At 37.8% G+C, this 20,262-nt stretch overlaps 2 protein-coding genes across 5 annotated transcripts in view; both read right to left on the bottom strand.

The window, feature by feature from the left end:
• RALGAPB (Ral GTPase activating protein non-catalytic subunit beta) overlaps nucleotides 1-20,262 on the bottom strand; it is a 93,430-nt gene that overhangs the window by 6,286 nt on the left and 66,882 nt on the right. For all 4 annotated transcript variants that reach the window (XM_059893043.1, XM_059893044.1, XM_025001236.2 and 1 more), the window contains 9 exons: nucleotides 19,677-19,783; nucleotides 17,856-18,008; nucleotides 15,264-15,473; nucleotides 10,826-10,984; nucleotides 7,729-7,894; nucleotides 5,251-5,373; nucleotides 3,609-3,745; nucleotides 2,101-2,209; nucleotides 1,270-1,348 (listed from right to left, as the gene is read on the bottom strand). In XM_059893043.1, coding sequence (XP_059749026.1) covers nucleotides 1,270-1,348; nucleotides 2,101-2,209; nucleotides 3,609-3,745; nucleotides 5,251-5,373; nucleotides 7,729-7,894; nucleotides 10,826-10,984; nucleotides 15,264-15,473; nucleotides 17,856-18,008; nucleotides 19,677-19,783 — 1,243 coding nt within the window. The remainder of the gene's footprint in view (nucleotides 1-1,269; nucleotides 1,349-2,100; nucleotides 2,210-3,608; nucleotides 3,746-5,250; nucleotides 5,374-7,728; nucleotides 7,895-10,825; nucleotides 10,985-15,263; nucleotides 15,474-17,855; nucleotides 18,009-19,676; nucleotides 19,784-20,262) is intronic.
• LOC524176 (histone H2A type 1) lies at nucleotides 12,417-13,367 on the bottom strand. Its single transcript, XM_025001241.2, has one exon. It carries the CDS (start codon nucleotides 13,333-13,335, stop codon nucleotides 12,943-12,945), a length of 393 nt encoding a protein of 130 aa, XP_024857009.1. The 5' UTR covers nucleotides 13,336-13,367; the 3' UTR covers nucleotides 12,417-12,942.

Below are 20,262 nucleotides of genomic sequence, written 5' to 3'. Positions count from 1 at the left end.
AAAGAAGATTAGCCCTTGGTGTTCTTTGGAAGGAATGATGTTAAAGCTGAAACTCCAGTACTTTGGCTACCTCATGCGAAGAGTTGACTCACTGGAAAAGACTCTGATGCTGGGAGGGATTGGGGGCAGGAGGAAAAGGGGATGACAGGATGAGATGGCTGGATGGCATCACTGACTCGATGGACGTGAATCTGAGTGAACTCTGGGAGACAGTGATGGACAGGGAGGCCTGGCATGCTGCGATTCATGGGGTCGCAGAGTCGGACACAACTGAGACTGAACTGAACTGAATGTTAAAATAAACCACCTTTCTAATGTTAGATTAAATTCATTTTATATGCAATATAAATCAGAACAGGGAAAATAGAAGGAATTTATTTATTTATTATTTATCAAAGCTAAAATAATTTATGTAAATATTAAATATTTATTATATTTAATATATATTTAACATATTTAATAATTTTAAAGATATATTTATATAAACTATATATTATATATATAAATATAGAATATATATTTGTTATATTATATATTATATATTTAATATAAAATATATATTATATAAAAATTTTATATATTAAATATATAAATATATATTAAAATAATTTAAAATATTTAAATTATTTATTTAAATATTATTTGTTTATTATTTATTTATCAAAGCTAAAATATCAAGTTAAGCTTGATATAAAGTATTTGTTTAAACAAAAGACAAGACAAGCAAAAAGCTTTGAGATGATAAAGCCTACACAGACACATTTTTACTATTCTGTTTTTAATCCATTTTTGTGCATGAGCAGCTAAAATAAAAATCTTAATATTATAATAAAGTTAGTATCCTGTTTTACTTAGAAATATTTTTCCATTAAATAGCTCATGGGATGAGGATACTTTAACTGCTATCTATCCAAATGTTTTGACCAGTTAAACTCCATTATTTCCATCTAATATTGCTACTCTATTATCACTCTTCATTAATACTTAATTGTCTCCACTTTTCCATCTTTCTTTTTGCCTCAGATAAAGGTACAACAGCAATTAATTATGCCATTTAAAAATCCTTGCTAATTTGATCACCTTGTGCATTTATCTACAAACTTTTTTTATTCTTTCTCCATAATTATATTTACTTCTTACTGTCTTCATCCCTTTTGTTTCATTAAAGTCATTATTTCTTAATTAAACTAGAACCACCATATTATAAAAAATAGCTTTCTCTATGCTTAAAGTCAATATTGATAAACTTCAAGCCACGTAAGGGAGTACCTCAGAGAAGTGCTACTGTTTGCAGTAGTTTCCACACCAGTACTGATTTCTGTCATCAGGTCTGAGAGGGGAAAGTTTTCTGGAAGAAAATCATGGCATTACATTCAATATCTCCCTTCAAGAAAACTCAATTTCCTAAACTCTTTACGTAGCAGACAACAAATATATGGACTTTGCTCTCCTAAAACATGTAGTCCTAAATATTCCTCACAAAAAAAAAAAAAAAAATCCCTCAAGGCATATTTTAGAAAAGTTCATCTAAAGCAGAGTTTTTAAAGAATGTAATCTATAGTCCTGGAGGGCTTAGAAAGAGCTTTAGAAGTGTTAGAAAGCAACCATTACACTTTCCTATGAACTCTGAGCTGAACGAGATTCTAGGGTAAATCCACATTTCTAATGTTCTTATGCAGCTTACATAAAAATCATGAGAAACATATTCATAGCGGAATCCCTAAGGACCAATTAATCTTTACTGTGGAAACAAGACTGTGGAAAGAGGGTGAGGAAGGTGAACTCCCTTCCCCTTCCCAGAGGTCCTGGGGTGACTGGGAGCCACATGAAGTGGGACCAAGTGGCCAGAAACCAGTATCTGCCATACCAAGAAGACCTGAAGGCTCTGTATCCATCAAATCTTCATGACTATGAAATAAGTGCTGGGTCACTCATTTAACAGATTAGTCACCTAAGGTGTAATGAAACCCAGGCTTCCTGAACTCCAGTCCCAGCTCTTGGCCACCATATAGGGCCTATGCTGCCACTCCTTTTAGACATTCAGCAAGTCACTGTCATCCTACCAAAATCTTGTTTATGGACAAAGTCCTTGCACAATACCTATATCATCATAGCGTTCCACCCAGACTACAGAAACTCTTGTCTCGGGTCCGAGGGGAGGCACAGGGCGACCCTGAGGCAGCTTCTTCATTCTGGAACTGGGACTGAGCTGTATGAGGCAGAGAAAAGCGGAAGAGGGTGAAAAAAAAAACTGGCTTAATAAAACTACCATCATACATTCATCAAGCTACCCAGTGACATAAGGATCAGGTCATGTGAAGTCACTTCTGGAAAACAGTACAAAATACATTTGCAAAAAAAGCCCTTCTTTGGTTTCTCTGTTTATCAAGTCTCAAACTAGAACAAGGCAATGAAAGTCTAAAATAGTCAAATAAAAAAAAGATAAGCAATACTGAACAATTATAATTGACATTAATAAAAACAAAATTTGCATACTATGTCTTAATGAGGACTTAAGAGGATCGAGTCTATCTCTGTGAATAGAAGGCAGTATGCTTTTTCCATCAGAGTAACATCATTGCTCCGCCTGGGGATCTTTTCAGTGTCGAATTCTTGTCAACTGCTTTTCCTCTGTCTACTGAGATAATAATACAAATTTTTTTTCCCTTAGTTTGTGAGTAGTCTGCAAAGTATGTGGTAAATAAAAACATGGTGCTTTGCCGATCTTGCTCTTCTCCAAACTGTATTCTGTGAAATCTTTTTTAAATGGAGCAACTTGTGATTTGCAAAATCAGTCTACTTCAGAGAGTTTTATACAAGCTAACTTTTTTTCCTAAATCAATTGTAAAGGTGAAACCCCTCCCATATTCTTTTAAGCAAATACTCATATTAAAAATAATTTTAAGTGTAGAGAGGTCCAAATTAAAATTCTTTACAATGGAAGAAGGGTTTCAGACAAGTTTGCACAACACTTCTTTCATCTTTATTATTTATTCTATATCAAGTGTCTTACATCTGTAAACTGATCCTATACTCTTGCTAATTACGACTTGATCATTTTCCAGTAAGGATTAGGAGATAACACGAGGGGAGAACAAAGACAATGACGTAACATCCACTGATAAGGTCAGAAAAAAGTGTGAAACCAACATGCTCTTCTTGCAGTAGCCGCTGTGCCACCTCACTCAGTGCAGTTATTCATACACTGGATTATTCTTCAAAATGCTATCATGTGTGTTGTCAGACTGAAGTTGAATTTTGCATGATTAATGCTATAAAATACATACTATTGTACCTCTGGTGGATATTTCAGGGACCAAATAATAACCTATACTTGAGAAGGAATGGGTGAAAGAACCAAGCATGGAACCGAAATGACTAAATAGAGAAAAGCAACAAGGATGGAATTAGAGTGAATCATCTGTTGCAAGCTGAAAAGAAGAAAATCATGAAAATTTGATTTAAAAAAATTAAGATCCTAATGAATTAGTACAGATATAATTATTTTTTGGGTTAAAGTTAAAAGCTTTTCAGGTGTGATTCTGTAATTACCTAATTACCTCCATTTCACTACAAATTTCTGGAGATTAATCAACAAAGTGACTTACCCTCTGTGAGGAATTAAGATTGTCTGTGTGATTAGGGAAAAGCTCAAGTGTGAGGGATGGCTGTTTCAGAATTCCTGGCATAAGATCCATATTTGAATCACTATCTTGGTCTGAGATGTTACTTTCCAATGAATCAGCTATAGGGTAAAGAAAAATATATATAAATAAAATATCTACTACTTCGTTAGAGCAAACGTGTTTATTAAACTAGCTATGTTAACAGTACAACTTAAATTACTTAAGCAAAGCATTGCTTATAGAGCAAGGGTTGGCAAACCTTTTCTGTAAAGGATCAAGTAATAAATATTTCAGGCTTTGCTTGCTGGCTATATAGGTCTTTACTGCATATTCTTCTTTATTTTATTTACAACCCTTTAAAAATGCAAAAAACATTCTTAGTGTTTTGAATTTGGCCTGTGTGCCATAATTTGCTGGCTCCAGCTCGACTGAATTGGTGCAAATAAGCTGGGCCAGAGACATCAGGGATGGACTCAGTCCACAGAGGATGGTTGGGGCCTGGCTTTTGGAATTAAGGCAGGAGATCACAGCCTTGACATGAAGGCAAACAGCTGCTCAGACATTGACCTAGACCATGGAAGGGCCCTCCTACCAGGGACACAACTGGCCCCAGAGAAGAGAAAGGGCGGAACCTCAAGTGCAAAATCAAGGGTCCAAGTACAAAGGTTAAGAGGCGGCCAAAGCAGGGTACAGGAAAAGTCATTAGCCTAGCAATGCGAAATGTGAAAGCATGATGTGCAGCATCCCATCCGATAGATGGTCTCATGGAAAAGGTGAAGTTTTCCATCTCCTGTCTGGTCAGGCACAAAGTAATGTACTTAATTTGCAAGAAGCAAAGGTTCAAGGCAAAATAAGACTAAGAATTCAGACTGAGAAGTAATGATCACTCCTGATCCTTGAGAAGAACATGCTTGATGGCCACCTTTTCCAGGTTGGAATTTCTCCACCTCGGTGTTAGAAGACCAGGCAGTTACCACCATGAGAGCCTCCAACTGCAGGATTCTCTGGGGTTCCATACAAAGGCCCTCACATGGAAAGAGGGAAGCAGGTGGGGGTTCACTCATTAGAGAGAGAAATGAATAAACTGAAAAACAGGGCTTCTATGTATCAGTTAAACTAATCAGATTTGTTGTTGTTGTTTAGTCGCTAAGTCATGTCCAACTCTTTTGAGACCCCATTAGCCCGCCAGGCTCCTCTGTCCATGGGATTTTCCAGGCAAGGATTCTGGAGTGGGTAGCCATTTCCTTCTCCAGGGGATCTTCCCGGCCCAAGGATCAAAACTGCGTCTCCTGCATTGGGAGGTGAATTCCTTACCACTGAGCCACCTGGGAAGTCCAATTAATCACATTAAAGAAAGTTAAAAAAATGGGTCAAAGTGGATCTCCTTTGCTATTTAAAAATTATTATTAGAGGGTCACTCTTCTAGTATTTCACTACCTTCCTTTAGTTAAGAGGAACTAACACCGCATACCTCTGCATAATCTAAAAGCTATCATGTCTTCAAAGCTTAAGAATGTCTTAGATGACTTCAGAATCTCTCCCAGTGCAGTAATACTGCACAAACCAGTGAATACAAAATTGTTCCATACAAAAAAACCCAGCACCATAAAAAAAATTCTCTTACTTAAGGACTCCACAGGAGAAGGAACCACAAAAGCTATTTCTGTAAGGGCATCAGCATAATACAGCACCTTCTTCTGTCCGTTGAAAATGCTAGCCCCAACGTCTTCAGAGGAAATCACTTCATCTATGAATGAGAAACGCTACATCAGTGCTCTGAAAAGCGGGGAAAACCAGTATCACCCTGCTACCTGAAATTTAACTGTAGCAGTTAATAAGAAGTGATAATAAATAGAAGGTACATTTCCAACATAAATAATGTGTAGGAAGAATAAACTATAAATGTTCATTAAATGGCTTAACACTAACTTTAAACCATAAAATCTTAATTTCACAGTTGCTGAAACTAAATCAGATCACTTCTGATTAGCAGGACCTTAGTTCATGTGAATCAGGCGGATTCAGGGAATAGTCTTTTTGGAAGAGGTAACAGTAATTAAAAGAGAGACCACCCAGTTCCTCTGAAGGGAGGTGGGGCAGATGTCTGCATGTGTGTACACTTGCTCGCAGGCATTGCTGTCCCTGGTCTCTCTGCTGCTCTTCAGCTTTGCTTTTGTGTCATTTTCTCCAGTGATCAGTGATATAATACGAAAATGTACAGGCAGCTTTAATCACAGTATCTGCTCTAAGTCAGCAAGATAGAATTAACCAAAATAACACTCGAGAGCTGGTATAGTTCTCCATTAAAATGAACACAATGCCCTACAAGTAATACGTAAAAGACCAACAACCTGAAAAGAAATTGGGAAGAGGAAATAAACAAGTAGTTCTCGGCTAAGAAATAAAAATATGAGATGCTGAAACTCAATCATAATTAAAAATAGAAAACTCCTCACCTAACAGATCAGAAGACACCTAATTTGGTGAGGAGGTGGCAAACAAAGTTTAGACCAGAGTCTAGCAAACTTTTTCTGCAAAGGATCAGATAGTAAATGAAGCTTTGCGTGTCATATGGTCTCTGCCATGACTACTTAAGTCTGCCATTGTAGTGTGAAAGCAGTCAGATAATACATGAACAAGTGTGGCTGAGTGCCAATAAACTTTACTTACAAAAACAGGTATGGGCTGTAGGTGCTGGCTCCTGGTTTAGATGTTGGGCGGGCATTGTGTCTACCATAGCAGACACTGTGGTTACTGCCCCAACACACTCATTCTACCCGCCTCCTCGTTCACATCTCTCTCTCAGGGCCATTCCACCTCTCTTGCCACAGCAATGGCTCATGGTGGTCTAAACACTGTGCATTTCTGGCTTTGGGAGAAGGTGAGACCCAGCTAACCTCTCCTCTTTAGACTAGTGTGGTATGTGAATGGTTTTAGCCTGGAATGGCCTTTTTGCAGTGTGAGGAAAGCCAGGATGGGACAAAACCAACACACGGAAAACAGAGCTAAAAGAAAACTGCAGAGAAATAGAGCAGGAGTGCTGATCAAATGGCAACAAAACTGTACACTAATCTCTGGGATTTTCAGTTATATGAGGCGATAAATGACCTTCAAAATCTAGCCCAGTTTGGGTCAGGTTTTCTGTTACTTGCAACCTTAAGCATCCAAGTGATACATTTATACATTTATCAACTTGAAAAATGTGCAAATCTTTGATCAATTCTACTTGTGGGAATTTAGTTGATAAATACACTCAAGGGTAAGTATTAAAGGTTATGTGGCAATTGAAATTAGAGTACATTCTCATATACTTTGATTCAACCTTGGTTGAAAGCAGGAGAAAACTATGTCACAAGTCACAATGGTATTTAATGGGAAATTAAGAGTATAATCTCACTGACAGAGGAACTCTGCTAATTCAAAGCACTATACACAGGCATTCCCCACTTTGGAGAGGTATTATTAACTTTCCAGTGATTTCAAGAGCCCTTGGAACAGAAAGCTCCAGCCAGGTAGGGCAAAGGCCTTAAGATTAAACTTATACTTGCTATCCTGATTACAGTTCCTCAGGAGGATTTGCATTGATGTGTCTGAATCTCTCAGTCAGCTGTTTACTACAAAGGTTATTATATAATATCCTAACAGCGTAACCTTAAATGATAGCCACAAAGTCTAAAAAACATACCTGCTAGTAGAAAAACTATATTAGACAAAGTATACTTGTTAGGAAACTACTGTTTGCTATAATCTAAATTTATTATAATACTGTTATAGAAAATGGAATTTGTTCACTCCCACTATAAAAAACTTACCAACTTTATGATAAGTAAGCCATTAACTTAATATTAGTTGTCATAATGTATGTATATAACATACATGTTTATATATATACATACATAATTTTTCCTCATATTAACAGAAAATGTTTGGAAGATGATACAATTATTAAGTGATCTCCGGTGAGGATGAGAGGAAAAAGACTTCTCCATTCCATACCTCTGCTTGTTTTTTTTTTTTTTTTTCTTTCATAAGACTACAAATTCATATTAAAGGAGAAAAGTCAAGAGTAACAAGAAAAAACAAATGACCATATGAGATTTACCTTGTTCAGGTCCTTCACCATCATCGCAACTGTTAATAGACCAACTGGTGGAAACATGCCCAGTCCACCCAGGGTGTTTGCCCACATCTACTGACCAGCCAAGGGAGAGCAAAAATTCTAGGAAATGTGGCTGAACATTTCTGGAAGACTCCACGTTCTTTAAAATCTGAAATACATACCAATCATCAACTATAGTGAAGGAAACAAAAGAGCGTATCAAAGTATCTTCATAAAAATTCTCTTCAAAGTGTCTGATAAATCAAGTCCAAGCTGAGAATAAACTGAGAACTATACATATGACTGTAGTTAAATATGCATGCTTCTGGGTTATATAGATCCGGGTTCAAATCCTGGCTGGGCTTTGGGCAAGTTTCAGTTTCTGAAACCCCACTATTTCAGTTTCTTCATCTATAAAGTGAGTAATAATGATGGCTGTGAAGATCAAGTGAGATAAAGCAAGAAAATCCTTTAACTCTCTCCCTAGCAAAATAATTACTGAGCCAGACATGCTTACTAAAAGTAAATAAAAAACACTAGGTCCCTGCCTTCACATAGGTATGTGATTATTTACTTACAAGTCTTGACAAATGCTATAAAAAGTATAACTTGTTAAAAATTCAATAATGACTAGCTATAATTAATAAGTGAGTGGGAAAACATTCTTCTCTGGGTTCAAAGAAGAGAATACAACCATCCCAGATAAAAATGAAGGCTCTCTCCTCTTTACCAGGTACCAAATTTAATTTCTGGGCCCCAGAAAGAAAAGTCCCCTGTTTTAAAACAGTGGTTCTCATCAGGTGGATTCTGCTCTCCAGCAGACATCTGGCAATGTCTGGAAACATTTTTTTTTTTTTGGAAACATTTTTGACATCACAACTGGTGGGGCACTGCTGGGATCTAGTGAGCAGAGGCCAAAGATGCTGCTACATGTCCTATTTTTATAGAACAGCTCCCTCAACAAGGAATTACTTGGCTCAAAACAGCAACACTGCTGCTGTTCAAAGTCCAATGCTAGAAGAAGGAAAATGAGAAATCCTCTACAAATTAAAAATGAAATGGGGAGAGAGGTAGTGTATCAAAATCACCTGGGGAATTTCTTAAACATGAAATTTTCTTAGCCTACTCCAGAACTTCTGTATCAGATTAGCAGAGCTAAGATCCTGGAATTACTACTTTCAAGAGGTCTCCCAAGTAACTTTTAATGTAGCCAGCCCACAGATTACTGATGTAGTTCATACAATGCTAACCTAATGAAGTCAAAATATGTGGTTACATCAGATACTTCTCAATCTAGTGGGCATCGTTGCCAGGCCTCATCTCTTAAACACTTCTTTTCAGAAGTGTACCTATTTAGTTTCCCATATCCCTTCATATTCTTTTAAGTGCCAGGAAACTGATCTGACAGCCAGTTTTTGTTTTCTCCCAGTTAATTATTTTATTCAGAGGTGAGACTTTTAAACAATTTTAAAATGTAGCCAAGATACAATAAGTAAGTTAAATTCAACTTGCAGGCCACTGACTGGCAGCTGGAAATTCATCTAAATCCTCCCTATGGGGCTAGGGAAGGCAGGACTCAGCCATTCTAAAGGAGGCCTCTGGGAAAATCTTATCGTTTTCTAGTCACCCTTGGTCCCTAAAAAGCTAAGGAAACTCAACTGGTGTAAGAATTACCTCAAGGGTTTGTGTCTTCTTCTATACGTAGGAGGAAAATGGCCCCACTACTCTCATATGAACCATGCATTAGACTTCCTTCAAAACAGATCCCCACCCTCTGCATTTAATCCACTTCTACTGAAGATCTTCCAAAAAACTTGAGTCTACCAGTCTCATCTCTGGCTACTGGTAGCCTCCCAAGCTCTAAACAAATTGGAACCAATAATGAATTTTATGAAAATGAAATTCTCTCTCATCTCCAGGGCCTTTGCACATGCTGTTTCTTGATTAGTGACAACCCACTTCTACTTTTTAACCTACTTCCAATGTATACCTGATACCTTAGCTTAAAAGTCTTTTATTCCAGGAAGTCTTCTTCAAACCAGGTTAGGTTTTCATGGTATGGCTCCTATAACATGTTCCTATCAGCACACTTTATCAATGGTTGTGTGTTTAATCATCTGTCTTTCCCTCTACACAGTAGTTCCAGAAGTCCAGAAACCTTGTATATCTTGTTTACCACTATAACCCAAGCACCTGACAGCAGACACTTGGTAAGTATTTACTGAATCACTAACATGAAATGAGAAGAATTTTCTCCTTTTCTAGTAGTCTGCCAATAATCTGAAATATGCTTCTAGTATAAACATTTTGTAATTCTGGTACATTTCTGTAAGTGTATTTAATCTACTTAACTAATAGTCTTACAATGATTATAGTGAAACTCCAAGATAATACAGTCATAGCACTCTATACATGTGAATACATTCTATATTTTACACATCTTCCTTTGGTCCTCTCTTAGTCACAGTTGGTAACTACCTGTCCAATCCATGTTTCAACCACTTATCTCTGATAGACACTTGATCTCCTGACATTTGTTCTCGGTTTTCTGTTCTCACCTATCTTATAGTTGTCTTCATCCTTCTCCTAGTCTCTTTGTTACATGTATCCAACTGTGTTTTACTTATTGTTTTTATCCTTTACTTTATTTCAGATGTTCTTCTCCTACTGTGCATGCCTTGACTAAAATTATTTCCTTGTGAAATTACCTGGAAAGTGAGTTCCTCAAGAGGAAAGGGTGTTATCACTTCTACACTTGGGCATATTAAGGGAGCCACAGGGAAGATGGTCAGTAAACAGTTGTTGCTGGGCAGTAAAGCCTAACTTTAGCTTTTCATGGTTAACTTTTGTTATTTTAGTTTCCTGTGTCTTAGGAATCTGAATTCCTTAAGGTAAGAAAGACATGCTCTAGCTCTTCTCTACATCTTTCATTGAGAGTCAAAAGACTCGAGGCTCTAGGCATCATAGTTTTCATTAACTCAGTTTCTGAGTTAATGATTCACAAGAAATCTTTAAAAATCAAGAATAACTCACCTTCCACCATGAAAATTTTTTTCAATTTACAGCATAAAAAATTACCCCCCAAATCCAGAAATCTTACCTCCTGGTTTGTTTTCTGGCCTGGCTTCATATAGAAAATAAAAACCGTATCAAAGGGACGACATGGCAAGAGATCCAGATACCCAATGTCATCAAAAAATCCAGGTATCGTGGAGTCAAGTGCAATAAGGTGAGGAGGTAGACGACTGTTTGCAGGTTCCTACCGCCAAAGGAAGAAAGGAGAAGGTATCATCTCTTTGCGCTATTCTAATTATAAAAGCAATACTTGCTCATGGTTTAATAAACATTAAGTAAAAAAAATTAAAAAGTGACAGGAATAAGCAGAACCATAATCCCAAACTACAGAAACTATTTAACATTCTTGTGTACTTCCTTCCAGTTCTTTTGCCTTTTTTTGTTAAAGACGGTTGAGATCATACTATGTATTTAATTTAAAATCCAATTTTCTCTGTAATAACCAAACTTTCTAGAAAAATTTAGTACGTATTTTATTCTTATTAATTGCTGGTGGAAATGGAAAATGGTATAGCCGTGCTGGAAGACAGTTTGGCAACTTCTTGCAAAGCTAAGCATAATCTTACCACACAGGACAGCAACTGCATAACTTGGTATTTTCCCGTATGAATTAAAAACATCTACTCAAAAACCTGCACACAAATGTTTACAACAGCTTCATTCATAACTGCCCAAACTTGGAAGCAACCAAGGAGTCTCTCTGTAAGTAAACTGTGGTAAATCCACCCAATGGAATATTATTCAATGATAATAAGAAGTGAGCTATCAAGTCACAGAAAGACATGGAGGATCCTGAAATGCAAACTGCTAAGTGAAAGAAGCCAATCTGAAGAGAGTACATACTATATGATTCCAACTATATGACATTTTGTAAAAGGCAAAACTGTGGAGACAGCAAAAGATCAGTAGTTGTCAGGAGTTGGGGGAATTTCCAGAGAAGGGGAGGGATGACTAGGAAGACTACAGTGGACTTTAGGGCAGTGAAACTCTTCTCTATAGTGTTATAATGGTGGACGTATGTGATTTCATATTTGCCAAAACCCACAGAACCGTACAATACAGAGTGAACACTAATGTAAACTATAGAGTTCAGTTAATAATCCATCTGATACTGGTTCGTCAATTGTTACAAATTATGTCACAACAATGCAAGATGTTAGGAGAAAATACATGTGTGGAGGAAGAGAGGTTATATGGAAACCCTCTACACTTTCTACTCGGCTGTTCTGCAAACCTAACTGCTTTAAAAAATAGTCTATTACTTTTTATGCATTTCTTATTTTGCTTTCCCCCTGATCCCTTATCTTCTTTGAGATCTTGATCTTGACCAGCAGGTTGTATCATCCTTGGTATTTTTCAGGAAAGCATCCCTCAGAGATGGCAAGGATTACTCTTTTCCTACTCCAAACAAGGGCTGAGGCAACACCCTGTCTTTAAAGACACCACTATTTCTGCAGTCAAACAGAAGAGTATTAACACAATGAAAAAAGACTACAAATAGCCTTGTGTCAATTCAGGTCAGATTTTTCCACTAAATGAATTTTCTACAAACATACAAAAAACGTTCTGCTTTTCATTTTTCACTCTGAAATCGTGGAGAAGGAACCACAGTCTGGCAGTGCGCTACAACACATCTTATAGGACACGGGCTCCTGGTTCTTTTTTTTTTTTTAAAGCTACCTCATCAGCTTGTTCTCTGGATGATCTTCTAATTCAGGAACATAACACATATGTACTTTATATCTCTTAATAACTTCTTAAAGTTCTTTCCTCTAGGTCTGTGTTTTTCCTAATAAAGTTTGTTAGGATAACTTTTATCAATATCACAGTTGTAACTGAGCTATTTTGCATTGTATTTCTAACTGGATATTAACAGCTATAGTCATTAATATTTGTACTTCATATGTGGCGATCTTAACTTTCATTTACTTTAAACACTCTACTGATTCTCCTTCTTCTTGTCATTCAGTAGCTCAGTCAGGTCCGACTCTTTGTGACCCCATGAACTGCAGCACGCCAGGCTTCCCTGTCCTTCACTATCTCGTGGAGTTTGTTTATTTTTTTTTATTTTTTATTTTTTTGGCTCTGAAAAGAGCCTTTGGTTTGATTGAGACCTAAACTGCTGTGAAGTAATCCAGACTTCTATTTGCCTTTCGCCTTATGGTGGCTCTCAGTCTTCTTGGGCAGCAGCACCGCCTGGATGTTGGGCAGGACACCACCCTGAGCGATGGTGACTTTGCCCAGCAGCTTGTTGAGCTCCTCGTCGTTGCGGATGGCCAGCTGCAGGTGACGCGGGATAATGCGCGTCTTCTTGTTGTCCCGGGCCGCGTTGCCCGCCAGCTCCAGGATCTCGGCCGTCAGGTACTCCAGCACCGCCGCCAGGTACACCGGGGCCCCGGCCCCGACCCGCTCGGCGTAGTTACCCTTGCGGAGAAGGCGGTGCACTCGACCCACGGGGAACTGGAGTCCTGCCCGCGAAGAGCGAGTCCTGGCCTTGGCGCGAGCCTTGCCGCCTTGTTTGCCACGTCCAGACATGATTCAAGATCAACGGTCACCGTGGAGAATCCGTGGAATTTGTTTAAACTCATGTCCACTGAGTCAATGACGCCATGGCTGTCTAATTAGAAATCATATTACCTGGGAACTGTCTTTTCCTTTCCAATGGTTTTTTCCCTCTTACTTAGTTTCTTTTAGTATTTCATTGACCTTCCTGGTTTTGATATTATACTATAGTTAGGTAAGATGTTACTCACTGGGGGAATCTCCCTACACATTTTTTTTTTTAACATTTCCTCATTCTCCACCTTGTTTCCTAAATGGGCTGCCATTTACACAGATCTACATTATTGGCCCTGGTGAAGTTTTTGGCTGTTTATTCATTTTTTAAAAATCAGACTGAATATTGACTGTTGTATTGACTGATCTGCTAACAGAATCAAATTATTTTCTTAATAACTTTACTAATATTTACCCATAACTGACTCTCCTGCGTTCCTAAGATAAACTTTACTTGGTTGTAGAAGTTAATTTGTTTAACGTGCTGCTGAATTCAGTTTTATTAGTATTCTCCTTAATACTTTTGTATATACTTTTGCATGGGTGTTCTGTCAGGTTTAAGTTATTAGAGGTACGCTTAGATTCATAAAATAAATCAGGCTACTTTCTGACTTTCCCTATGTTCTGACCCAGGTGAGAAAGTATAGGAATTATTTTCTTGAAAGATTAAACATTTCAACTACAGTAGATAACATGAAAGGAAACTGCAATCTCAGAGATTTGTCTTGTCTCCATTCAGTCCATAGCATGCAATCATTTCCTTCTAGAATGTTTTTATGTACTGCTTCTACTCTGTCCAATTTTCTCCACCAGGAATATCACTAATCATCTGTAAGATTGTATCTTTGTTCCTTTCTTTTCACATTTACCACTGCATTTCTCATTATTTCCTCTTTCTGTTCTTTTCTTCTGCATTTTAAGAGTTTTTATTTTTTACTCTCCACCACTTTTCTACAGCAATTTTCTACAACATAAAATATTTTTCATCTACATGCCAAAATCCAAACTCAAGACAGCAATGTTCCCCTCTACTTTTCTTAAAAGTTAAATGGCCTTTAGCCAAGTAGCTGCTAGAGAGTAAGGCAGGGGGCAACTTGTGCAATAAGTGACTTCTTGCCTGGCAATCTTCAGTTGGGTTTTTCAAAACAAATAGGCTTAGTACAAATTCTAAATTAACATACATGGAAGCTATTTCACATTTTTGGGGCCCTGTTTCTATGTATGTGAAATACAGATGCTACCACTTTCCTAGTAAAACTGTTTTAATGAAATTAAGAATAATGGCAACATTTACGTCACAGGCTGGCTGACTGTTCTATGCACTACATGACACGCCTGACACAACCACAGTGAGACAACACCCTTATCAGCCCTATCTCAGACATGAGGAACTAAGGCTCAGAAGCTGGGTGACTTTCCCAAGATCACACAGCTGGTAAGCAGTGATGCCAGGACATAAACCAAGACAGTCTGATCCCAGAAACTGCACAACCTAACAAGTGTTTACACTCGTTCCTTTTCAAAAGTGCATGAAAGAGCAGTCAACTGTAGCCCATACTTTCAGTCATAACCTTTACCAGGGAAAAGTTTTAACATTCTTTTTCTAACTGCTTATAGATGTCATTAATATATGTAATATGAGTTCTACAGCACCTAGGAAAAGTCAGAGGTGGATATACTATCAAAGCAGCTCTCACAACAGAACTCTGAATACATTCATGGGAAAACTGTCTTGGAGCTCATATTGTAGGCTGCAGCATCACAGAATTTTATTTCCTTGTATGAAAGGTAAGATTTTAAATAGTTTCTGTTTTTTTAATTCTCCATCTTCACAAAAATGCTTTAGCTATCATTAGTTGAATGTTAATTTATGAATATATTTACTCATAGAAGTTTATGAAAATTACCTTCAATGCTTCTAAAGACAAAAATCCGAAGTGTGAAAGGAAAAGACGTGCTGTTTGGAATTCCTGGGCAGGGGGTGGGGGCTTACAATCTGTAACTGGATCAGGAAAACTTCTCTTCTGCAATTCCTCCTCACTTTGTTGCTCAAGGTGTATTTCATAAGCGATCTGCTGGGCCATGCCATTCCTTAATTTTTCATGTCTCTCTTCTAACTGAAATAAACCGAACATTTCATTTTGGGGGAATTATTGTATCAGGATTAATCTTAATTTTTAAATGAAAATAAGGCTGCAAGCAACAAAACAGAAGATAATTTTCAGTGATCAACACTGAGCTTCAATTCAATACAACCAAGAGCAAATACGCATAAACCAAGCAAAAATGTTTTAAAGTTAAAATAAAACCCCAAGAATGTTCCTATAGCTTCAAAAATTGCTCCTTTATCTCCTCGCTATAAGTGAAACCATTCTGTCTCTGCTTCCCTTTACACTGGCAAGAAAGGGGGCAGAGTTGCCATTCTCTGCCATGTCCCCTCCATCTTCCACATCATTTTCCCTCTTCTTCCAGACCCCTGTCCATCTTTGTCCTGCAAGGATCTCCTCATTCTTTGAAGTCCACAACTGCATGGATTAGCTGCTATACTCTTGGGAGTTACCTCTGCTTTCCTTCTGATCTATCCTATTTAAAATTTCATCCTCTTTGGTGAATAGCCTGGCCTACATTCCTACAACTTCCTCAACCTTCACAACTCTGGCCATTCATGACAAACTCTGTACTTCAAATGTGCTGTACTTTCAAGAGCTTCAATTTTGAAATTCCTTTCTTACAGCTCACCTGTATACCCATTCTCCCTTTACCAACACTGTGGGGTAAACAACCCCTCTATTTCTCCAAGGCTTCTGGCTTCATCTATATCCCAACCAAAACTAAACCCCCAAATCTGACACCTTAATACCCTCTTCTAAGCATATAAAATGGCTATGTTATTCCTTATGCTTCTATTCACCTGGCCAATCTCCATATCACTCAGATTTTTTTATTTATGCCTCTGGATACCAAGAACTTTTGAAGAAAGTCAGCAGAGTGAGTTAAATAACTTCACTACAGATGATACTACTTAATCTAGCTGGGCTGCCCGCAATTTTAAGAAGCATCCTTACTTCCCTATATCATTTCTAAGAACTAAAATTTACATAAGCAGCTTCAATTTCCGTTCTTTCCACCTCTAAATGTCTCTGAACCTAAACCAAGCCTCTCTTCTCTCCTATCTTACCAGAAGGACCCCTTTTCTAGATACAATCACAGATTTTCTTGACCTAATTGCCTCCAGGGCCTTATTCTATTACTTATCATTTCCCCAGCCTGCCTCACAGTGTAGGCTGCTGACCCTTCTTCACTGGCTCCTTCTACTTCTGATTCTTCTTAAATTTAAAAAAAAAGAAAAGAAAAGAAAAATTAGCCTTGACTTTCCTTCACTAGGCCATTTCCTCATTCTATTTTCTACTCTGTACCTTTTGCTTCCCTGGTGGCTCAGAGGTAAAGAATCCACCTGCCAATGCAAAAGACGCAGGTTCAATCCCTGGGTCGGGAAGATCCCCTAGAGGAGGAAATGGCAACTTATTCCAGTATTCTTGCCTGGAGAATACCATGCACAGAGGAGCCTGGCAGGCTATAGTCCACAGAGTTGCAGAGTCGGACATGACTTTAGCAACTAAACAACAACCTTTCCCCTTACTGCTAACAGTTAACAGTGTAGCCTATATTCACTGCCTTTTCCTCATTTACCATTCATTCCCCAGACCTTACACTTTAATACTCCTTTGAACTTGATCTCAAAGGTCACCAACATTTCATAACAAAATCCAGGGGCCTCTTCTTAGTGTTCCTTCCCCTAGTCTCTCCAGCATCTGATACTATAGGCAGCCTCCATACCTGCCCTTCTATTTGCTCATGCCCTGACATACCCGTCTTTCATTTCTTAGAACTCTTCTTCCTTGACCTAAGCAACCAATTATTTAATCTAGTTAAGTACCTAAATTAATCTAAAGCCAAGTAATTTTTTTCTAATCTGTCCTCTTCCTAGTATCTATATTTCTATAAATGGCACTATTATCTTTGCCACTCAAGCCTAAAATCTAAAGTTCTTCAGCTCTTTTCTATCCCTCATCAATCCAAGACTGTCTGGATCAAAATATTTCTATGAGACATGCCATATATTTAAACTTTATACTACCAATAAAGCAGTCCTTCCCATCCCCTGCCTGAGTTGTCATAACGGTCTCTAAATTGGTCTCCCCTCTCCAAATATCCTCCACTAGGGTTGGATCATGCCCTCACACTAATGAAACCACAGACCAGTCCAGTTCCTTTAGACTGGTTCCTTTGGACATCGGCAGCCCGATGTCAAGTTCCTTTCACTTAGCCACAGTCTCTATTTGTCTTACTACATGGCAACCTCCTGGATGACAAACATCTAGGTGATCTTAAGAACCACCTCCAGGAATTCCGAACAAAGGCAGTATCTTGATCACAGAAGTTGTTTAAGGATGTTTATAGTCATTCTCTTAACAACAGCTAGTAATAATTTATCTTACTTCTTCCGTGACGATTTCATGCAAATCTGGAATGCTCAGATCTGCTTTCACAAAAGGAATCTTATCCACCTCTTCAGGAAATGGTCGATGTTTCACAGTATATTTAAGTCCAACATCATTTTTAGGAACTGGACGAGGTTCAGGCACAAAAAGCTGTTAAAAAAACAACACTATGTTTATTACATTTGGTGCCATCCAAAATGACATGTATTTGCCTGGTCTCTTAGATGTCTATGTTTCCCTAGGGTTACAAAACACAGAATCTCAGTAAAAATCTGCAAATACTATTGCTAATGGTAAAGGCACCAGTGTACTCTTTTTTATTTTTATAAAAATCTTCATCAACTTACAGATTTTTGCAACTGATATGTGTGTTACGGACCTCTATTGTACCAGGCCTGAATCTTCCACATTCAGTGATAAGCTAATAGATAAGGCATTTCCAAATTTAAGGCTCAAACTTCCTTCTTCCCCCAACAGCTCTCAAATCATACAAGTTGACATCCACTGGGCATCTCTAGACAGTGAATTCAATCATTAGAAACTTAGCATCGCTTAACTGAAAAAGTCTGGCACTGAATCTAGGTCTTCATGGCTCCAAATCCGTGCTTTAATAAACATATATGAACTATGTGACTTCTCTTTCCACATGTGACAAACGGAAACAACATATCACAAGACTGCTGCAAGGATTAAAAAAAATATATATATGGCACATATTAAACTGTCAAACAGGTTTTAGTGCCTTTTCTGACCTCCTTCCTCCTCAGTCTTTAACGGGACTGAGTGGCTTATAGTGTTGCTGACAGATTGGTGACGGGTATGACGCCACTAGGAGAAAAGAGGCATGTGCTCCTCAGAGCAAACGCATGTTATGCAACAGCAACGTCTAAGAATGTTGAATTATTTTAGGCACGTACTCTAATTTTGTGAATTTCTCTCTCAAATGCTGGTAAAATTTTATTAAGCCATGTTTTAAAGAATTTTTAATAACGTAAGTAAAAGCTTACAATGTGATAAAAAATGAAAAGAGCAGTATACAAAATGACTAAATTCTATTGAAGTGTTAGGTACAGAAAGGGAAAAAAAGATTGGAAGAAAATCCACTAAAACAGAGGCTGTCTACTTCTGAAGAGTGACTTAAAATACCTTCTTCATTATTTTCATTTTCCAACTTTCTCCCCTGAGCAAATTTTATTCACATAATTACAGCTGTTATAAAGAAATAAGCTGTGCCACCCCAAAGAAAGACTTCATTAAATTATACAGTACATTAAAAAATTACAGAGCATACTGCCAGTTAGACAGTTAAATGAAACAATCAGAAACTAAGTACTGTTGACAGAGACATCTAGGATCTGGCCACATGTTTTTCACATGGCATGTACGTAGATTTTATTTAACATTCCATGAAAAAAGGTGGGGCCACTCTTCAGAACAGCAGTTCTTTTTAACTTTTCATTTTACTTAGAAGTATAGCTGATTAACAATGTTGTGACAGTTTCAAGTGGACAGCAAAGGGACTCAGCCATACTCAGAAGAGCACTTCTTAATCTTAAGTGGATGTCAGAGGCACCCAGAAAGCTTTCTGAAATTACACCTGCCTTGAAGATGTCTTTAAAGAGTATTTCAGTGGACCTGGAATTCTAGCCTCCTAAGATGATTCTGATGTGAACTCACTGAGAACCTGGCTAGGATCAAAAATATTTATTTTCTCTGTTATTTTTGTTGGAATATTATTTAACCTTTAAATCACAACACACACAAACGCATACACAGGCACTCACTCCTAGCCACTCCCCTGTAACTTCTGATGGATACCTTCTGATTTGCTTTTGCTCCTCTGGGTAAAAGGCAAAGTTGTTGTGCCCAAGCAAGTCTTCCAGACATTCCCCGGACGAGCACAGTGACAGAGGGGAAAAAATCATCTAGAATAAAATGTTGGTGGAAAAGTTTTTATTTCCGGCAACATATAAAATACACCTGCTGTCTATTTTAGAGCCTCTACTAAACGCAGCCCTGGCACAGCACTCCTCTCGCTCTTCTCCTTTGTGAACACCTCTGCGGATTCTGCCATACCCATGTACCGCTGTGGCTATTATCCTACTTTCTTTATTTACGTCTTTCTTCCATTTTTCTGTTTTTTCAAAAGGAAATTATATCCTTAAAAGGAAAACCAGGAACTCTGGTGTGTTAATTATATATTTTTAAAACACCTGTTTAAAAATACATAAAATAACATCATTATCACATACCTCCAGCAGTACATATACACACTTTTTGGAAACATTATACTGGCAAATACTCTTAACTGTCAGTGTTGCAGACGGTCTAAATGCAAAAGGCAGGCTGGGTGCTTGTGATGCTGAGGTCACACTCACCCATGCCTTTGTGTCCTGCTGCCCAC

This window comes from Bos taurus, chromosome 13, assembly GCF_002263795.3.
Source record: "Bos taurus isolate L1 Dominette 01449 registration number 42190680 breed Hereford chromosome 13, ARS-UCD2.0, whole genome shotgun sequence".
NCBI lineage: Eukaryota > Metazoa > Chordata > Mammalia > Artiodactyla > Bovidae > Bos > Bos taurus.
The sequence above is the reverse complement of the archived record's forward strand: the minus strand, read 5'-3'. Positions and strand labels throughout refer to the sequence as shown.